Source organism: Phocoena phocoena, chromosome 13 (assembly GCF_963924675.1).
Source record: "Phocoena phocoena chromosome 13, mPhoPho1.1, whole genome shotgun sequence".
Classification (NCBI taxonomy): domain Eukaryota; kingdom Metazoa; phylum Chordata; class Mammalia; order Artiodactyla; family Phocoenidae; genus Phocoena; species Phocoena phocoena.
Genome location: NC_089231.1, coordinates 69,401,939 through 69,422,670, shown reverse-complemented (window position 1 = coordinate 69,422,670; position 20,732 = coordinate 69,401,939). Strand labels below are relative to the sequence as shown.

General features: G+C 41.2%; 1 protein-coding gene across 2 annotated transcripts in view; it reads right to left on the bottom strand.

Moving 5' to 3' along the window:
* PITPNB (phosphatidylinositol transfer protein beta) overlaps window positions 1-20,732 on the bottom strand; it is a 61,786-nt gene that overhangs the window by 25,888 nt on the left and 15,166 nt on the right. For both annotated transcript variants that reach the window (XM_065889683.1, XM_065889684.1), the window contains exons 4-7: window positions 17,890-17,981; window positions 17,220-17,227; window positions 16,620-16,694; window positions 14,941-15,024 (exon numbers count right to left, since the gene is read on the bottom strand). In XM_065889683.1, coding sequence (XP_065745755.1) covers window positions 14,941-15,024; window positions 16,620-16,694; window positions 17,220-17,227; window positions 17,890-17,981 — 259 coding nt within the window. The remainder of the gene's footprint in view (window positions 1-14,940; window positions 15,025-16,619; window positions 16,695-17,219; window positions 17,228-17,889; window positions 17,982-20,732) is intronic.

Sequence of the window (20,732 nt, the reverse complement as noted above, 5' to 3'; positions counted from 1 at the left end):
TTTAAAATTTTTTATGATCAAATTTTCATTGTCTGTATAATGCCCAGAGGCCTGGCCAGGATAAGGAAGGGTTTAGTAAAACCATCATTATCAAGTTAGGTGTAATGTCCCCAGACACTGCTTGCTCCACCAATGCTAGCGCCTGAACAACAGAAAAACACAATGGTATCAGCATAAGGTAGATTCAGATAAGTGTTAATACAGCTCTATTTAATTGAAAACTCTTATTTAAGTAAAAAAGGCAAGTCAAGACACCCTTTGGAGAACAAATAAAATAAAATATGGTAAATAAATGGATTACTGAGACTCCATGCTAGAGCCACAGAATACATTAATTAAATTCTTATAAATAACTGTTTTCTGTCACTGGAATACAAAAGTTGGGCTACCTCTTGGGTGTACATCTGTTACTCACTACAGTTCTCAATAGAAACTCTCAACAGAAACCAGATTCATTTTGAAGACAAAGAATATTAGTTTTACGGGGCTTCCCTGGTGGCTCAGTGGTTGAGAGTCCACCTGCCAATGCACGGGACACAGGTTCGTGCCCCGGTCCGGGAAGATCCCACATGCCGCAGAGCGGCTGGGCCCCATGAGCCATGGCCGCTGAGCCTGCACGTCTGGAGCCTGTGGTCCGCGACGGGAGAGGCCACAACAGTGAGAGGCCCGCATACCGCAAAAAAAAAAAAAAAAAAAAAAAATTAGTTTTATGAATCTTTTAGCATAGTGGCTGTCCCCCAAAATGCAAGTAAAAAATCTGTGCTGAGCCAACCCAATGTCCTAGAGCCAGACTGAACTCATGATTATAAATGGGGGAGTGAGGAGGTGATGGGGGTAGGCTGGTAAGAGCTTCTTAACAGCTTGTGGAAAAATTGAGATGAGCTCCAGATACCAGAAACTGCTTAAAGAACCATGCCTGGTTACCACAGGTGAGGTTACAGTAAACTAAGGAAAGGAAAAGAGTGCCCAATCCACATGCATTCGCAACTCCTTGACACCTGCTCTCCCCAAAGAGAAACAATTCTACAGGGTAAACAAAAACTTGAGAGAGATATTAGGATCCTGCAGCCTGCTGTAAAATGCCTTCCTTTAGCACAGATGATTAATTAGGTGTCTATTCAAATAGCTCAAAGATAATCATTAATTTTAAAATGCACAGGTATTGCTGCTCAACTTAGCAAAGCTCATTTCTTCTAATCACATCCTAAAAGTAAAGACCAGGATGGGGAAAAGAGCTGAATTAAACATGTAGATAAACAAACATCATCATTTATTAGCACTGCCCTGTATTTTCCAGTACTGTGGCACTTAGAAAAAAGGAGTTCCCAGATCCCATCACCATTGACCCAGTGCATAGCTAACTGGAGCTGAGAAAACTCAAGCTAGACTCTAAAAGGGAAGTCCATTAAAAAAAAAAAAAAAAAAAAAAAAGTTTGCATTAAATCTTGCAAGTAACAGAGGTGTAAAGAGAAACCATTTACTAACTTGTTTAAGAAACTCATTTCAACAGTTATTTTCAAATAAGCAGTTTTCTTTCCTATTTTTAATCACATCTCCCCAGTGATTCCTCACCCTTTCAGGTTCCCATAGAGTACCATTAATGTAGTATAAGTAAATCTCATTAATTCAGGTCCTACCACCTTGGAATTCATAATAATTCGGACAGGGGCTAGACTGAAGTTTATCTTTGCATGATCTATGAAAAAAAGATTTGCTACACAAATTAATAGAGTAACAAGATCTCAGGAGGGCTGTTTAAACAGTTCAGAAGTGTTTTAGAGCAATTCAGAAGCATTCATTTGCATATAATTATTATGCTAATTACAAATCATTCTTATCTATTCATTAAAGCAGATTCCCAAAGGACCACTAATTGTCAATAACTTGTTGGCCTAGTTTCTGTTACTGAATGTACCTCAGAGGAACAAAACTGCATTAAAAAATATTCTCTAATTCAACACTCTCATTAATCCTTACTGGCTTTCCACCAATGAATCTTTAAAGCTGAATTTTTAAACAACTGCCCTGAGAACTGAGAAATGCAGTCAAACCTACACACCCAAACAGAACACTTTCTTGTAATCTTTTCAATCTCATAGAGACGCTGCACAGAGACCTGGGGTGGGAGAGCTTGGCGGACAGGGGAGGAGGACAGACGCTGTCAGCAGAGCTCTGTGCTGAAAGGTGGCCACAGCCTAGAGCACTGCTGGGCTAGAGCACAGCTAGAGTAATCACCTCCTCCATTCCTTCTCATCTTGTCCGAATCACAGCCAGAGCCTGCCAACACTGTCATGTTTATGAAGGCAGACCCCCAAAGCCTTTGGAAGGTTGCAAATTGATAGAGAAAGAGAAAAAAACTCAGAATTTCAGTTACGAAAAGAAGTTACAACCAAAAGCCTGATGTGACAGTCTCCATCTCCTACAACCTGACAGGGAAGCTAAATAGTTGGGCTCCAGAGGCTGGGTTCCTGGAGAGCCCAGGGCTGGCGGGTACTACTCCCCAGCCCTCCTCTCAGGGGTCAGTAGGCTACTGGTTTGGATAAGCCTGTGTTTCATACACAAATATACAATATATTTGTTACTGTTACATTATATTTATTATTATATGTTTATATAGTATAGCATTTAAAAATGAAGACATTTTAAACTCTTAAAACCAATGAAATAAGTTTCAACATACCAACAAGTCAGTTTTATTAAAGATGATTGTTAAATATATATTTTAAAATTAAACTGCGTATGCCTAAAACATAAACAATATGTTTAGGAAAGTTCTGCTTAACATAAATGCATTTATTTCCTTAAATGACAGTAGATCACAGAACGTATTACATCGAATTCCTTACACTAAAATGGGAATGTCCTTTTGAAAATTCACAGGGTGAGCCCTCTCCAGTAAAATGTCCATTTTGGTTCATGATTTGGGCTTCAGGCACAGCTGCATCTAAATCCCAGGACCCCATTAATTCCATTAGCACCAATTTAACAAACACTAAATGGGAAATAATTGCAGAAAAAATTTTAACTTTTTTTTTTTTTTTTTTACAGCAAGAGCAAAATCTGATAAGCAGCATCATTCTTGCTACCATTTTAGGAAAACTTACTTATGTTCCAGGCACACACTTTCTCCTAGTTAACCCTCACAACCTTGGAACAAAGTTACGAACATTGCCACTGGGGGTGAGGAAGTGAAGTTCCTTGCCCAAGTTCACGATGGCTGAGCAGAGCCAGGACTCAGATGCTGCTCTGTGGACACCCAGGCACCACGAAACTTTACTGCAAAAATGTGATGTGATTTACACTTCATCACTTGATAAGACTCAAGTACCCTAAGGGATGTTTACTCCCACTCAGTCTAGAGAACCTCTCCTTGAGGGCTTTACACTGCTGAAAAGGGCTTTTATAAGGAACAGACTTTAAAAACTTGATTTGGAGCTGTTTATGCTAATTTCTTTAAAAATATCTGCCGTTAGCTGCTCAAAAAACACCCATTTTCTAACTCTTACCAGACAATTTCTCCCCCCTAGGAACTACTTCACACCTGACCACCTCCACCACCCTCCCTGCTTTTTTACTTTGAAATCATGGAAGAGATTAGAAGTAAATACCAATAACAGGTTCTAGTGGAAAAAGTATTTTCTGCAACATAAGCTTGTACACACAGAGTTTTCAGAGAAATTTTAAAATTCTTGCTAAGATTTAAGCAAGCATGAAATAAGCAATGTGCTCTTTTCCCACAAGAGGGCACTGCCATCCAACTATGCCTTCAAATACACAGGACATTCTCTAAATCCACCACTGGATGCAAATCTAAGTGTTCCAGAGTACTTGACCATGTAAGGCAGCAGAATAAAGTGGGAAGCATTTTCACATTTCTTTTTAATAAGAACCATGCTTACATTTATTTATATCTTCTTTGAGAATGGAGAAAAGAAAAAACCCTCTGTAACTCACTACGAAAAGGATCTTGACAATGATTTGCTTCACAGCACAGCGAAGGGAGACGAGATAAGCCTTTGACAAGTGAAGTTTCTTAAGCAAAAGCCAAACCACCACTACCTCAAAACCTGTACTTGAGTTGTTCTGTTTTATTTTCCAGAGGTCAAGGAGGCTACTACTACAAGTCAGGAGCTGGATCACAGCTCTCACCTCTTTATGATGCACACACTTTAATAAAGAGCTTTTGGAGCTCTTGCACGTATACCGGGGATAAGTTACACCCTTTCAAGATAGAAATGAGTGTCTAGGTTCATTCTAGTGGCAGAAGGGAGAGGTACTCTACTGGGTTGAGTGTCTGCTCATGCCAAGGAGACCTGAAGCATCTGGCAACCACAGGCTCCTCGCACTTGCTGGAGCCCGGCCACAGACTTCCAATAAACAAAGGCTCTCTTCACGGCTGAAGAATGGGGCAGCCACAGCTCTGGGAGGCAGAAAGCCCTTCTTAGGAAGTGAGAGGCAACAGCTGGAACAAAAGTAACATCTAAGATGCAGGCACTCTGTGAAAGCTGTGGGCAAGAATGAACTGGAGTGACGGTCAGCGCTGACCATTTAGGGTTATCAGCTACCAATGGTTAATTCTGAAGTCTATTAGATTGACCCCAAAAGTGTCACTTTTGTGGCTCAAAAGCTGACAAATATTAACAATTTCATATGGTCTGATCAAATATTTAACTTTTTCCAGCCGAATTTCATGTTTCTGATTTTAAAGAGAAAAAATTTTAATCTTATAAAGATTATTTAGAAAGCACATTTTGTGATTCTTACATTTCTTTAAAATTATGAAGTTTTTTTTTAAAGGCAGTGCAATAAAGCATATGTTGCCAAGACTATCTACTCAAATGTGTAACATCTGGGTACTGTCTCACAGAATGTCTGATCAAAAGAAAAGATATGCCCGAATCCTTCCTAGAGCGCAAGAAACAAGCACTGCTTAAAAGTGTGACCAAAACTTACATGCCTAAATAAATGAAACCAAGTTTCATCAGCTTTCCATGGCTGACATTTAGGAAAAAAGTATGTTTAAAACAAGCAGTAACTTTAAAACAATACATACTCATGGTTTAAGACAATTATAAAGTGCCAGATTGTTCAATACTCAAATAATGGAATGGTGTTCAAAGTGAAAACAGCTAAGTGGGTGGAAAAGGCAAGTCTTACATGTTCATTTCCAAAGGCAACCAAGATTTCAGAAAATCAGAGACAGCTTAGTGTACTTCTGCTCTCAACTAAAACGGGCCCACCAAAACATATTCGCCAAACAAATGGATCATAACCGGAGAACAAATGGTCAGTGCTGGAAAGAACAAGCAAAAAGCACAAACTTTAAAAGCCAATTCATTTTCCTGAAGACCACCATCACCACGGGACTCCTACAAGTGTCTTGGATGAGCCCAACAATCCCATTACTGCCTCTGGATACGCAATTAAACGGTGGGGGCTCTTCATTTAGTAAAGTACTAAACTCCAAATCTACCATCCTGTCAGCCTTTGAACCCGGACTTTGCAGGCACCCTGGGGCCCAGCACTGGTCTCTATCAGTTGTGAGAAAAAAAGCTCTTTGGTGGAGGGCACTTGACACCACCAGACTACACAATCAGAAAAAACGAACTCCAAGTCACTTAGAAACACTTTTAACATGTTCACTGATTAAGAATCTTGCAGGCTCTTCAGAAAGATACAATTATTACTTTATCTGGAAAAATATTTACCATGCCAACACAGAGCAAATAGCAAGTTCCAATAAATGTTTGCTAAATGAACATGAAAATATATGAGCGGTGCTCACTGTAAGTACGCACACCAAAAGACATCTTAGGGTCTCCAATCCTTCTATTCTGTTGTATGTATGCAAATTTCCAAATATGCCAGAGTTTAGCAGTTATGGATGGAGGTAACAAAGGCCACTGACGAAAGCTGCTATTTCGGGGGGCAAGAGAAGATGGATGGAAGAGCCAGCACTTGAGAATGCTCTTAATCAACATAATGCAAAGGAAGGAACAGCATACAGTGAGATGTTCTAGAAAAATAAGTCAGTAGCCCTGCTTTTGAGTCCATTGGTAACGTGGCTTGTGGGAAAGTTACAGCACTTCCCTGAGCTGAAACTCCTAAACAGTAAAATTAGCGACTGGTGTGAATGTTTTGGGACCATGGCCTCCAACTGAGGTTCCTTCTGCTTCCAAAATCCTAGAAGGAGAGTGCCCCCTCTACACTGTTGACCAGTAACAGCATACTAGAGCACTTCCCAAGAGTGAGCAGAAATCACCTAAAGAGCTGGACAGAGACAGCCCAGGGCCTGGAAGGCTCTGACCTGGGAGGAGGAGAATTTACATCTTTAACAAGCTGCCCACGGGGCAGACCTTGCTTAAAAGAAAAGCGTTTTGGCCAAAGTCCTAGCTTAGGACTTAGCCACAACGTTCCCCAGAGGGCCTCAGGGGCCCTAAAAAGAAGCTTGTAACCTCTAAAGAACGTTCAGAGAACTGGACCAGTGGGCAGATCCAGCCACAACTGAGACCCACACATATACGGCCTTGTGGCCGTGGTGGGGGTGTTCTCCAAAGGAGCCCAAACAAGTGGGGAAACTACATAGGCTGGAACGGAGCAGAGGGGTTCCAGGCCCCGCGAGGGAGTGAACTTTATGAGCAGCTCTGGCCTCTCACCTGGGAGTTCCTGTGTCCCTTGGGGTAGCAAGGAAAGAAGTGGGACTAGTGAGGGGAGCCACACTTGGCTCCAGGAGCTCCTGTTGAAAAAGCTGCTCAGGAGAAGTTTTCTACTGGAAGGAGGTGGCACAGAGCCGTCTGGAGTCCAACAGTGGTGACCCAAGGAGCACAGCCCAGGGAGGGAGGTTTGGCTACTGGGGGCAGGCATCAGGGCTGAAGGCATAGAGCTCTGAGTCCAGAGTGTGAGATACCTCCTCTCCACCACTTCCCGGGGGGGGACAATCGCAAATGTGGAGAAAAAAAAAGGACTTGGGGTAAACACAACACGGCAACCAAAGCATTATACTCATGAGCATGTAAGGATAAGGACCTGAGAGTAACAAATGGGGCAGAGGGGGGTTTAAAAGGACAGAAGAAGGAAGAGATATGTATGAAATCTGAGCTTTATCTTAAGAGCACGAGCTTCCTGGGTCACTCACAATGAAAGTGCCCCTCTGAGCTCTTTGAGGAGTCTCCACTAAGGATCTGATCAATCAGACCACACCTTGCACATCCTTTCTGTGACCCAGAAACAATATGGCATGTGAGTTTCTAGCTTGTGTCTCTTCCTTTTAGGAATACCGTCTTCAGTGAAACAACACTAAGGTTAAAAACTGGGCAACTCTTGGCTTTGAAATGCCTCATTTGGGAAAAAGCTTTCACCTTTAATTAATACACCCTAAGATGATGAAAAAGGGAAAAAAATTATTCTCTCTTTAAACCTGATGCATTTTAATTTGGCATAGATCTATATTTTTCAACTATATCTCCCAAACTTTTATGCCATTAATATTTGCTTATTACTGACATCTAAAAAGCAGATGTTCAGCTTTATCAATTTTAGACCTGTGAGTCTTACAAATTTGAATTGAACATTTATTTCCACGAAAAAAAATTATAAATTATAAAAATACAGTCCCATAGCATGTACTTCAGAGGAAGCATAGACTACAGAGGAAGGCTGATACAATCCTTTCCCGGTTACACATAAATACCTAAAACGTGGTTCCAATTTCTTTTCTTTTCTTTTCTTTTTTTTAAATTGTGCTCATTTTCTTTCAAATTACTTCCAAAAACGAAGGTCTCTCTGATGTTAATCATGTGTACACTTCGGCTTACACTTTAAAGACTCTTCCTCTCCTGGGAAGTGACTTTTGTATACAAATCATGGAAAGCTACTTAGACAAAGTGCTGGAGATGATTAAAAGGGGCCAGATTCAAATTCATACCTTAAAAAAAAGCAGAAGCAGATGTCAACTGACTCATTTGTGTATATTTTGGAAATGAGTTGAAGATATGCATGTGCATTTCATCAGGACATTTAAAGAATTCTCAACTTTTTATTGTGGTTATGTATCGACAACGACTTTAGAAATTAAAAATACTTTAAAACTTCTATTCTGGTGTTTTATGCTGGACACCTTGACTCCTCCTTACAATCTGATCTAACTGAAACACTTTTTAATCTGACAGAAAGGCATCTGCTCATTCAGAAAGGACACAGTTTTTAGAACTGAAGGCACATCACATATACTTCATGATCCAGAATTAGTAAAGAAGGAGCTAAAGTAGCATTTGTCCATTTAATATTTGAACAATAAAAACTTCATTTCCTCCAAACTGTCTCCCCATTGCCCTTTTTTTTTCACACCACAGAGGAAAAAATCTGCAAATTCTCTTTGACTGATCAAACCTTTACTGAAGAGCTCTCTGCATGTCAGGCGTTGAGCATCCTGTTAGGTCCTAGAAACACAGAGATGATCAGTACAGTCCAGGCCCCCAAGGGGCACCCAATTTACTGAGGAAGGCTTTTCAAGAGTGATAGCTGGGTTATATTTGAAATGGGGGAGGGGCAAGAAGCTGAGGGGATGGAGGAGATGTGGGGGCAGGGGGTGTGTTCTGATGGAACGTGATTGTGCTCAGTGGCTGCTGCAATTACAAGCAGAAGGAGCCTTCCCTCTAAAAGGATGTAACATCTTAATACTTCACTCCAATGCCTCTTCCACTAAAACAAGAAATCTGTTTTGCATGGTAGCCAAAAGAAATTGGGTGGGGACATTTAAGCAGAAATCTCAGACTGCTCAGCTTGTTTCATTAGGCAGTGCTGTTATCTTCTAGAAAATACCAGAGAATGGTGGCTATAGTAACAGTCCTATGCAGACTTCCCATAAGTCATCAAGGAAAAAACCAAATAACCCATAAATTTAAATGTATATATTATTTCTGTAGCAAATTACTCTGTGACTCTGCATCACAGTGACAGGTTTTACAACTCCTTGTTCCTAGAGTTAGTTTGACAATGTCATCCTTCGATTATGTAAATATGTCAAAGCATCCACCCAAGTATTCAGTTACACTGTGGGTCTAATCACATCCCTTCTATGCATGGTGAAGTACAGTGCATAAGCATGACCAAAACCCAGCAAGTCTACAAGGAGAGCAACACAGCAGAGAGAGTTAAACGCTAAAAGCAGTCAACAGTTAACTCTCAACTAGAATAACGTTCAGGGCTGTGTTTGTATTAAATCCAGCTGCAGTGACAGAAACCCCCCACCAGGTGGAGTAAAAAGATTCAAGCTTCACTTCCAACTTCCTGGTTTCTTAACTCCCAACCATTTCACATTTGTCCTGATTTGGGAGAGTTGACTACTTATCCTCTCAAAATTACTAACCGACTGTTTTTACTTCTTTTAAAGCAAGTAATATGCAGGACAGAAATTCAACCATTTCAGACGTTTTAAGAAAATTTAGCTCATTCAAGTAAAACCAGAGTTCATTAAAAACAAAATAAAAACCAAGGAATTAAGTCAGACTGAGACTAAAACCTCCAGGAGTTAAGGTGCCAGGCTGAGCATGGAGAGGTGACTACACCTTCAGGTCTCCCTACTGAAAATCCACCTCGTTGGCCCATGCACAGTTAACCAAGCTCCCAATTCTAGTATCACTTTAATCCTTAAAGAGCAAACTTGAGGTACTAAAAATTGGCCACTGGTATGGCAGATGTATCCTAAGACGAGCCTTTTCCCCCAGTGAGTCACAATCTTGTGTAATCTCCTCCCCTGAGAACAGGTGGAAGCTGTGACTTGCTTCTAACCAAGAGACTATGGCAAAGGCGATGGGCTGTCATTTCTTTGATTAGCTTACATTACACGGCAACTCAGTTTGCGGTGATCTGTCACGTAGCAACAGAAAACTGAACACGGAGTGAGAATATCCCCCCCCAGTCCACTGGGCGTGTCTCTGCCAGACCCTGACTCTTCTACCCCATCCCCCTGCCATCTAATCTAGCTGCTCCCGTTTGCTGAAGAATCACTGTCACCACCATCTTATACACACTTCTTGACCTCTATATGTAAGCAAGCAAATACATGCATATAGATATTATCTTTTTCCCTCCACATTATATTGGAAAGGATACCCTATCGGTACAAAAGACTCACGCCCTTCTGGTGACTACACTGAACTCCACCATACGGGTGGAACCACGTTTTTCATCAGTTCCCCATCGAGGGAGAAACATTTAAGACTTCAGACTGTTTCCTTATAAAAATCTTATGCTTATACATTTGGTACTTCACATTGAGTAGGACCAATTCCTAGAAGTGGAATTTTGCTGGGGCAAAAGGCACGTGCATTTGCAATTCTGCAACAGAGGTTGTGCGACTTACACGCCCACAGGGAATGTGTGTGAGTGCCAGATTCCTCACCCCCGGCCAACCCAGGTGTTACAGGTTAGTGTCTTCATTGCCCTCAAGCTCATCAGGTCCATCTGACACCTATTCACAAGTCACCACTCTGTGAAGAGGGGATGGGTTCCTGAACACAGAACAAGACACAGCGAAGAAATGAACAAGAGCTGAAACTCAGCACAGGGGAAGACTGATGCCAACGAAAGTGAAATCCCCCGGAGGCAGATCCTGCAGGACACACAGGCTTTGGACAGAGAGGAAGGTTCCCAGAAGGGAGGCCAGAACAAGAAGTGTGACGTGGCCAGCGGCAGACCAGCTTGAGGAGAGGAAGACAGTGCTCAAGTGGCAGCTTGAAAAGAGACAAAGCAGACAGGGCCTCTGCTCGGAAGGAGTCAAGTCAGTGGAAAGAATACTGGACTGAGTTAGAATTTCCACTTCAGGCATCAGCTCAACGACCTTGGGAAAAACGCAGTTTATCTGGCCTTAGTTTCCTTACTTGTACGATAGGACCTCCCTGTTTAGCCCTGAAACCAAACTATGTGTAGCTGCAGAACTGTGTTCAAAGTAAATCGTATGGTGCAGACTAGTGTAAGACATGCAGGACTGTGCTGGGAGAGGGGCAGAGGCAACTTCCCAGCCCCACGCTCTAGGCACTCATCCTAACAACCAGAGTGGTTTCCAAGAAACTTAGCGTTCTGGAAAGCACACTTTGAAAGCACTGAGGCCTAGGTAGCTAAGGTTCCCCCTTCAACTCTATTATTCCAACCTCTCCCTCAGCGTTGGATAACGCACCTGTACCTCTGCTTATATTCTGCTCGCCTGCAATTCACTCATTCATTCAACATACATTCACTGAGTACCTATTACAGCCCAGGCACTGTTCTAGGAGCTGGGGAAGCAAGGGTTAACAGTACAAAGATTCTTCCCTCTGGGGTTCAATTTCTATTTAGAAGGGAGAGAAAAAAACAAACAAACATACATCAGAGCAACGCAGGTAAGAGGGAAAACTGTAGTGAGAGTGGGGGTGGACCACTCCACCCATCAAAACGCTACTCATCGTCATATTATGACTGTTCCTCAGTCTTTTCAGACCTCTGTCCTCACAGATCATTTCTTTTCTCTGAAATCCTGATGCGCTCTGGACCAAGCACACACCCCCACGATTTGTTAACTATTTCACTGTACGGGGTTTGTCTCACCCAGAGTGTAAGCCTCTTGAGGGTACTATACCATCTTGAGGAGCTACCGGGGGCTACGCCAGCAGCACAGACTGAGCCCCACGATATGAGTTGACTGCTATGACAACGTGGCCATTTCAGAAATGCAAGTGCGTTTTTAAAGCTTCCTTTGACACAGTGGGCTATAATTTCCAAGGAACATGAAAGTGCAGAATCAAAGGAACAAATTAATTCAACAGAAAACCAAACTGGATCTGGCAAGAAGTAAGGAGAGCCAGGTGGTCCAGGTGTTTGCAATAGGAGCTAATCCTAATGCAAACATTAAGTAGTGGAGGCCAAGCAGATGGGGGTGGAATCTGAAGGGAGAGAGTGGAGCAACCATCTGTGCCAGCAGAGGGGAAGGAGGAGGCTGTGCAGAAGGCAGAGGCAGAGCCCGAGCCCCATGACTCCCCCTGCTCCGCGCACCTCAGCCTTCACATGCCCCCAGGCAGTTCAGTGCTCTGCCCCTCACCCCAAGCCCCAAACTTGCAAGGGCACCCTCACCTCCCACCACACAGAGTTCCCCTCTCCCCTTTTATAGCAGAAAATATGCATGTTCAGGTTCTTTCTTTCTTTTTTTAATGTCAAAAGGTTTTGAGAATCCCTACACGATATCATTTGTACTTGTAGTTTCCACAACTGAGAAAACACAAACAAAAAGCTACTGCGCCACACATGTTCACATAGCACTATTTACAACCGCCAAAAGGTGCAAACAACCCAAATGTCCACCAACAGAATAATGCATAAACAGAACATGGTATTCATACACTGGACTATTCTTCACGCATGAAAAAGAATGACAAAATGACACATGCTACAAGGTGGATGAACCTTGAAAACATTATACCAAAGTAAAAGAAGCCACAAACAGAATGCCAGATATTGCTATGATTCCATCTATATAAAATATCCCAAACAGGTAAAACCATAGGGGCAGAAAACACTTAGTGGTAGCCAAAGGTTGGGGGGAGGGAGCAGTGAGGAGTGATGGGTACAGGGTGTCCTTTCGGGGAGGTGAGAATGTCCTAGAACTAGATGGTGGTGACGGTTGTACAACACTGTGAATGTATTAAACGCCACTGAGCTGCACGTTTAAAATGTCTGAAGTGGTAAATTTAATGTGTATTTTGTTACAATAAAAAAGGTACTGTGAATTCAGTAAACGTTAAACTAATCTTTAAGGTGTAACTTGGAAAACAGGAGCTATGAACGGTGAAAAACAAAACCACACATACATATGTGAACACTTATTCACTCCCCAAACAATGCTTGGTGTACAGATTCTCAGAACTCCTGCTAAGAATAATGACAATAATGGCGAACATTTATTAAAGCAGGCACTGCTCTAAGCGCTCAAATTTAATCCTGTGAGATAATCAGCCCCATTCTTCACAACATAAATCAGGGAGAGAGGTTAAGTAACTAAATAGCCAGTAGGTAGCAAGACCTCAGAATTTGAATCTGAAGCCCAATCTAGTTTCAGAGTGTATGTTTTCAGTGACAGCGCCATGGACTCAACAATGCAGACCCCTCTCATCTGGGCCCAATCCATTCTCTCTCACTATCTATCCCCCCCACCCCACACACACATCCTTCCAAAAAGAGAGCCACCTGCTGAGCCTCTGCACTGTGGTGCCTTCCAGCCAGAGCCCTGTGGCAATGCTGCTATCGTGCATCCCGGGCCAGCAGTGCCTTCCCTCCTCTCTGGAGGTGAGGCTGCGGTGGAAGGAAGGGAATGAGGGCCTCCAGAGCTCTTGCACAATCAGCCTGAACTGTTCTTTCCCCTTGCACTGTTGCCTGCAAACATTGTTTGGGAGCCCATTTTAGCCTGAGGACAGGAACAAAGAACTACTCTTGTGACCCCGGCAAAATCAAAGGTGCCTTGTGCTCTGCTGGAGAACAAGGTGGAATGCAAACCTCTGAGCCACAAGACTGGACCGTTTTGCTTGGCCAGCACAACTTAGTCAAACACCCACAATACGATCCGAGTGCCTTCACCTAATCCCGGTGGGCAGCACTGCTGCTCCAGGCATCTGAGCTACCCTGACCTAGCCATCAGTGACCCACTCCCAGGGATCTTTCACCCTACCACCACTCTTTAACATACACGAACTCATGGCTGGAAGAGATACCAAGAGAGATAAAGGGGCCAAACAGACACCTGAATATTGTTTTTAAAACAGAACATACATTCATTTCTAAGGATAAAAAAGTCCAATATAACTTCAGAGGTGGAAATATCACTAAAAAGGAATAACTTCAAATCACAGCATGACTAAAATTTAAGAATTTCTATGACAAGAGTCCCTTATCGGTGCTCACACTTCTTATCGGGGAGGGGGCCCTAAACAGAACAGGACCTGGCCTAGCAGAGGGTCACTGCTGGCAGTCCCAACCCCAGTGATTTCTGAAAAAAGGTCGAACCCTTGTTTTTGAAAGCTTACCTTTCAATTTCAGTGGCAAAACCAGACATTTATTATCTGGGTTATTTCTGTTCAGCTTACAACACTGCTCAAGTTCAGGGAATAAGCACAAAAATGAAATGGAAAGGGATCCTAACTGAATGTGCCATGCTTTGCCACGACAAACCAAGGGGTGCCACTCTTACTGCAAAGCTTTAGTTCTCTAGACTAGCAGGAAGAGGGCCACTGGTTATTTTAGCACGAAAAAAATCCACAACTGTACCCCACACACAACAAGAACTGAGTTCACATTTATAAACTGGGGCAAAGTAATAACAAGGGTCTTAATTGCTGGGGTTGGGGTGAGGAGTAAGGGTCCTTACTTTTTGGGAAAAAATTTTTTTTAATTAAGTCAAAAGTCTAGAGGACAAATAATTACATCTAGTAAGACTCAAAAGAGAAAGCTACACAACTGTTAGACTGGGATATTCTACCATCAACCATTTCCCACAAATGACAACTTTAGCCCTGAATTACTGAAAATTTGTATGTAAATTAAATTTTTGTTTTCTTAATCAGACTTTAAACATATAAGGGACCCATAGTATTTAAAGAAGCTCAAGAGAAAATTCTTTTGTAAAATAATGTTATTTTTTTCCCCCTCAATGAAAACAAACTCCTATGTATATCCTGGGTATACTGGGATTTCTCAGAGGGATCACTTGTACAAAGGTAAAATCCACACGAAAAAACAAATCACCCTCTCTCTTATTCTCTGATCTCTTTTGCTGCTCTGATCTCTTTTTGGACCCAGACCTAAGTTCCAGGCTTATTTCAGTGTAGAAAGGTAGGTCATACCAGAAAAAAAATAAAACAATTTTTAGATGTAAAAGGCAACAGGTTAAAACGTCATCGAGTTGTACATCATACTTACTGCTGGTTCAACTTGACTTCGATCTGCAATATCTATGTGGACAATTTCAACAGTTTTCCATGTGTTCGGATCTAAACCGTGTACCTATATATGACAAAGAGAAAGGAAACAAAGCAAACTGTTAGGCAAAACTACTACACTTACATACATAATCTTTTATCTTTAGACTCTCGGAGTACATTATGAGGAATAAAAAAAATCCAAATTGCTATTTCATTAAATTAGTTTGCCTGAAGGCTGGAGGGATCTCAAAATCTTTTACCCCTGTAACCCCAAATAATAAGTGGGGGTGGGGGAGGGGGAGAGGGAAGAGGATAATGCCAAATTAACAGAAATCTGTCACCATTATTTTCTGGTAGCCCTTAGAGATGATTTATACAAAAAATGTACCTGACCTATGTTTAACCCAAATGGTACATGACAAAGTCCTTGTAACCTCTAAGTCCTAGACAAACAGAAGGTGACGTTATAATTACATTTTAAGAGGCTGCATTGTATGGTCTAAATCCTCTCCTGTATTTGATTACCCTAAAGCTATTCAGTTTCAGTAGGATGTCAATTCCTCTATACATCATGTTGTTCAATCATTTATTTCTGAAACTCCATCTATGAACCCATAAAGAACTGTTTAAAAACTGCCAAAGATACGCCCATTTGAAAACTAAAAATGGTAAATTAAATCATACAGACTAAAGCATACCAAAATACCTCATTTCGACTCTAAATTTTAGAGCTACTGTAAAAAAAAAAAAAAAGTGAAAAGTCAAATGATCATCTCGAAGAAAAACTCAAGTCAAATACTACAAATTATCATTAAAGTTCTACTGATTGGCACCAATAACATTAAACCACAGGGAGAAAAGAATCTACCACAATTACCATAAACTTACTTTCCCATAACAGCATATCATAAGGTTGGAACGGTAGTTCTCAAACTGGAATGCCCACCAGAAAATAGACTGCTGGACCCCATTTCCAGAGATTCTGATTCAGTGGGTATGCAGTGAGGCCTGAGCCGTCTGCATTTCTAACAAGTTCCCAGATGCTGCTGCTGGTCTAGAGACCACACCTTTGAGAACCACTGGACCAGGCATCAACCTATACCAAATGCCCTCCCAAGTTCCCTGCCAAACCTTACCAAGTTAATGACTACACTGAGTCTTAAATGATTTTTTGGTAATTTACTTTAGGGATAAATGTGCACCAATTTGTAAAAGGCAGGAGCTTGTCAACATTTCTGTAAATCAGTCAAAGTACCTTCTCCTCCTGTCTTTTGGCCATTTCTCTGAAATCAACCCATATTCCAGCAAAATGGAATGGAGGTGGAAATTAAAGCAATCAATTTTGCTATGCAGAGCAGCTCTGGCAAATACATAGATGAAAAGATGAAAAGAATTATCTGTGAATTTTTATCTATGCTTTCCCTGTCCCAGGAAAAGAGAGGTGATGATAAAAACAGCAACCTCACCGAAGTCCACTCACACACCAGAGCAAGGGACTGACAAGGAAGGCCCGTTTGTTTCTGGCTGTGTGCTTGCCTCACCGCAATCTGACACACACAACCTGGTGTGGCCAGGTGCTCATCTAAGGCAGGTGGCATCACTTTGGTGATGACAAAATGACTACAGTATTTCCATTGCCAGGGCCTTCTACACTGAAAGCCCAGAGTCAAAACTTACATTTTCTAATGTTCCCAAGTCTGGTTTGTGCCATGTTTCAATTTTAATGAAGAAATCATCTTTCATATATTCATTCTGCAGAAAACACAACAGCAAAATGATAGTGATCTTTCACTGGTTCTTGGGGCTCATGTCTGCAGGAGCTTTCCCCAGCACAAGTATCCATGCTTTGACTCTATAAGAAGACTGACATAGGAACACTGATCCCCAAGTGACAAAGAATCATTAGCTGCCTACTTTTACAGACTTGTCAGGCCAACCAATTGCTGCATGCTTTTAAATAATGTAAACAACCCTGCTTGTCATGCAGCACACAGGGCTAATATTAAAGAAGCTGTGAGGTTTGGCGAGTGAATCTGGCATTCAAAGGAAGTAGCAGATGCAAAATAAAGTGAATAGGGAGAGTTTTGAGGCAAGGCTGGAAAGAGCCCCTTAACAATGGAGCACGAGGTGGAGCGCGAGCTGCTGCCAGGAGCACCGAGGAGCAGCCATGCAGCAGTGGGCAGTTTTAAGAAAAGAGCAAGAAATAGTTGAAAATATTACTATGTAAAGCAAAGTTTATAGATGAAGAGTATGTGACACAAAAAGAGTTTTACTCACCGTTACAACTGAGGCATAACGAACAGGTAGGCGACAAAAGGGGAAAAATGTCAGAATATTAATTGGAGCCAAAATAGTCTGTCACAATATTTAATGTCACAAAGATTAAACTACCTGCCAACACAGAACATTTGGTTTATATCTGCAAAACACAACTTCTAAACAGTGACACTATAGGATACTTTAGATTGTGGAATCAATAATCTAATTTTAAAACAATGGTAAAAGAATAATGTCACAAAAGCAAAACATCGTTTATAAGGCTAACTTAGCAAACAACAGGAAACTGTTTGAGGAGTCTGTCCGTCATATTCCTCCTCTACTATGTGGCAATACAAGTAAAAGACTGTTGAAACTACATCAAATGACACTTGTGCATGAGAATGACCCTTAAGGTTTCTGTATTCCTTTTATTTGCTCCCCGTGGAGCCTGCTGGGTCAACGGAGGACCTTAAGGTGCCTGTCATCTGGGAATGAACACGTGTCCCTCACTGGGGCCTGGGGGCGGACCCAGCCCAGCTGCCTCTCTGCCAGTGCGTGCAGTGACTCCCCGACAACCCAAAGAAGGCCTTGCTTCATGTTACCTTTCTCTAAGGCGCGGGCACCACAGTCCCTTTCCTCATTAGCCGCAGGGTAGAAGGGTGAAACGGTTTCTGGGAACCAGACTTACTTGTTCTACAGTAGGGGTATGCGTTCCAGGCTTTCTCGTGAAACACCAAGGAGCCCTCGGGAGCAATCATCCTCACGAATGCAGGGACTTTGCTTTGAGGAGAGAAATACTGGATATATTTTCAACAGCACCATTAATTCTTTGTTGGCTGCTATCAGACTGCTTCAAAGAGTACTCAAATATAAAATTATTGTTTTCTAAAATAGAAGCAATTCTTTCTTATGGCTTTTGACCTACTCCCCTAATATGAGATCTAAGGGTTAACTGAAGCTATTCAACCTGCACATAATACAACACAGAAGTTCTCTCCTGCAGTTTAGACTACACCACATTGTTTCTTAATGCAGTACATAGTCGCCAAAATAACGACTCTGAATAAAAGTACTTTAATACATTTTACAGAATAAACTTAAAGAAAAATGATAATGTGAAGGATCCAGGTACAGAGTAAGATATTCAAATATGTTCAAGTATAAAATTTTGTAGACTTGGAAAATGAATGTTAATTGCTGCCTCAAGTATGGTCAGAGTAGATGGGTTAAATATGTAATTAATGCATGATGAGTTTCTGCAAATTCATGAGATAATCAGGAAAGATTCCAACAGATAAATGGGCAAAGGACATCCACAGACACACCACAAACAGAAAACACAACTGGTTAACAAACATGGAAAATCAGTTTTATCAGTCTTCAAAGCAGTGCAAATGAAATGACCATTTTACTGATGGTAAATGGTCCTACAGTACAGAAAGCAGTTTTACATGCACAGGCTTTCCACAGGTTGGATTCAAATCCCAACATCACCACTTAGAAGCTGTGTGACCTAGGGCATATTACTTGGCGCTCTTAACTTCCTCCTGTGTTGAACGGACTTCATACTATCTACTCTGCAGGGTTATTGAGAGGATTCCATCAGGTACAATCTGTAATGTGTTTAGCAATGGCGCAGTGCAACGAGAGCTCACTAAATGGTGGTTACTGCTTTTTAATTATAATTTGACATGCAGCTGGGTGCTTTCACGTGCCTTTCTTCACTTTAATCCCTCAATAACACTATGAGTTAAGCATTAATTCATTATTTCATGTAACCAGCCTTTAAGTGGCTGAATAACTGTATGTCAAAACGATATCCTCCAACTTGAAGGCCTGCGTATATTTTTTCCATCAGAGCTGCTTTCTGACAACTTTCAAGCACAACTTAATTTCCTAAACTAAGAGAAAGAACAAACTAAAGATACATGAGACCCAGAGAGGACTGCTAGCCCCATAATAAGATTGAGCAGTTGACCAAAGATATTCCTATGTTGAATTTTGGAGACTAAGCAAGGTAGATGGAATGAACCCCACACCAGCCAGAGAGCTGCACAGCTACAGCAGTGTGGACAGTCCTTTCCTTGCCTCTGCAGTACCAAGAACGGTACAGTTTAGGAATTCCCTACAGTTTAACTCACCTGATTTAATACGCATTTTAAAAAAATGCCTTGTTTACAGACAGATGAAATAAATGTATTCCAACCAAAAAAAAAAAAAACAAAAAAAGACAGGATACATGAAAATAATATCACATTAAAAGTCAAGGAATCTCTAAGCAGTCCAAATTATTTCTTCCATTGCTAAAAAACTGGAGCCAAAACTACTTTAAATGTAGGAGAGGTCTAATCAGGGTATAACATAATACATATGGGGAATGTTTTATAATACTAGCTACAAGATTACCTGTCATCTGAGAGAATGACGAACAGATTATATCAGTGGTTCACTTGGTCAACTTAGAAAAAGGCAGGAGAAAAGTAGCTGTGTACCAGCTCAGAAACATACTCTGAACTATTCTATTTATATTCCTATAGTGTCCAATATTCTAAAAACCTTAATATTCATCAAGTTTTAAAATTTGCTGACACAAACAAGAAAACTGGCAGTCAGTTACTGATGGCCAGCATGAGCCAAATCTGTAAGGAAGTTTTAGTGTTTCATCGTCTTGCTTCCAAATGCCTATTGTCTTATTTCCAGCATGCTTTTCCTACCATGCGAATTCCAATTCATTTTATGTTTTGACTTAGTTAAAAACGACCAAACCTTTGAGCTAGTTTTGTTTCAAATTTACTGGTTTTTTACGTTTAACATGAGAACATTAACATACATCTCTCAATGAATCTGACTAAATTTAGGGAAAATGTATAAATGGAGAAAATAAAACTGAATTTCACTTCTACTTTAAAGGAGAGGAATTTTCATTAATGGCAACTTTAATATATTCCTAACAAGGCAGGTCAAGTGTGCCATTCGTACACAACTGAAAGCACGTACCTTGTTTTCCACCTCAGTATCACTTAGGAAGTCACTTTAGTTAACATGCAGGAAACTCTGTTTTGGAAGCTTAGAGTCTCAGAAAAGGGACAAATATTAACCAAATTAACAAAATAGAGCTAGACCTTCAAAAACAAACAAATTAAAAAGGACATTCCTCCTCTTATTCCCCCAAACTAGTCACAAAATGTTGTCCTCATGATAACCAACATTCAGGACAGTGCTTACCTCAAGGTAAACACATCTCGATTTCAGAGTTTAAGAGTCAGCCATAGTATAATGTCCAGATGCACAAAGGTACTTTGCCAATACACAGCCCTTCCCCTACCCCATCTCTGAATACAAAATAAGAATACTTAACTTCAGGGTAAAATTCAACTGAAGTGTTTTATCAGTTGTGTTATCAATATTAAGATCTAACCTCAATATACCAATGGTTGTGAACCTATCTGTTGTGCAGTAAGACAACTTCGTCATAGTTGCAGAAGAAAACAATGGGCTTATATGATTTAAAAGATACATAATAAATGACCA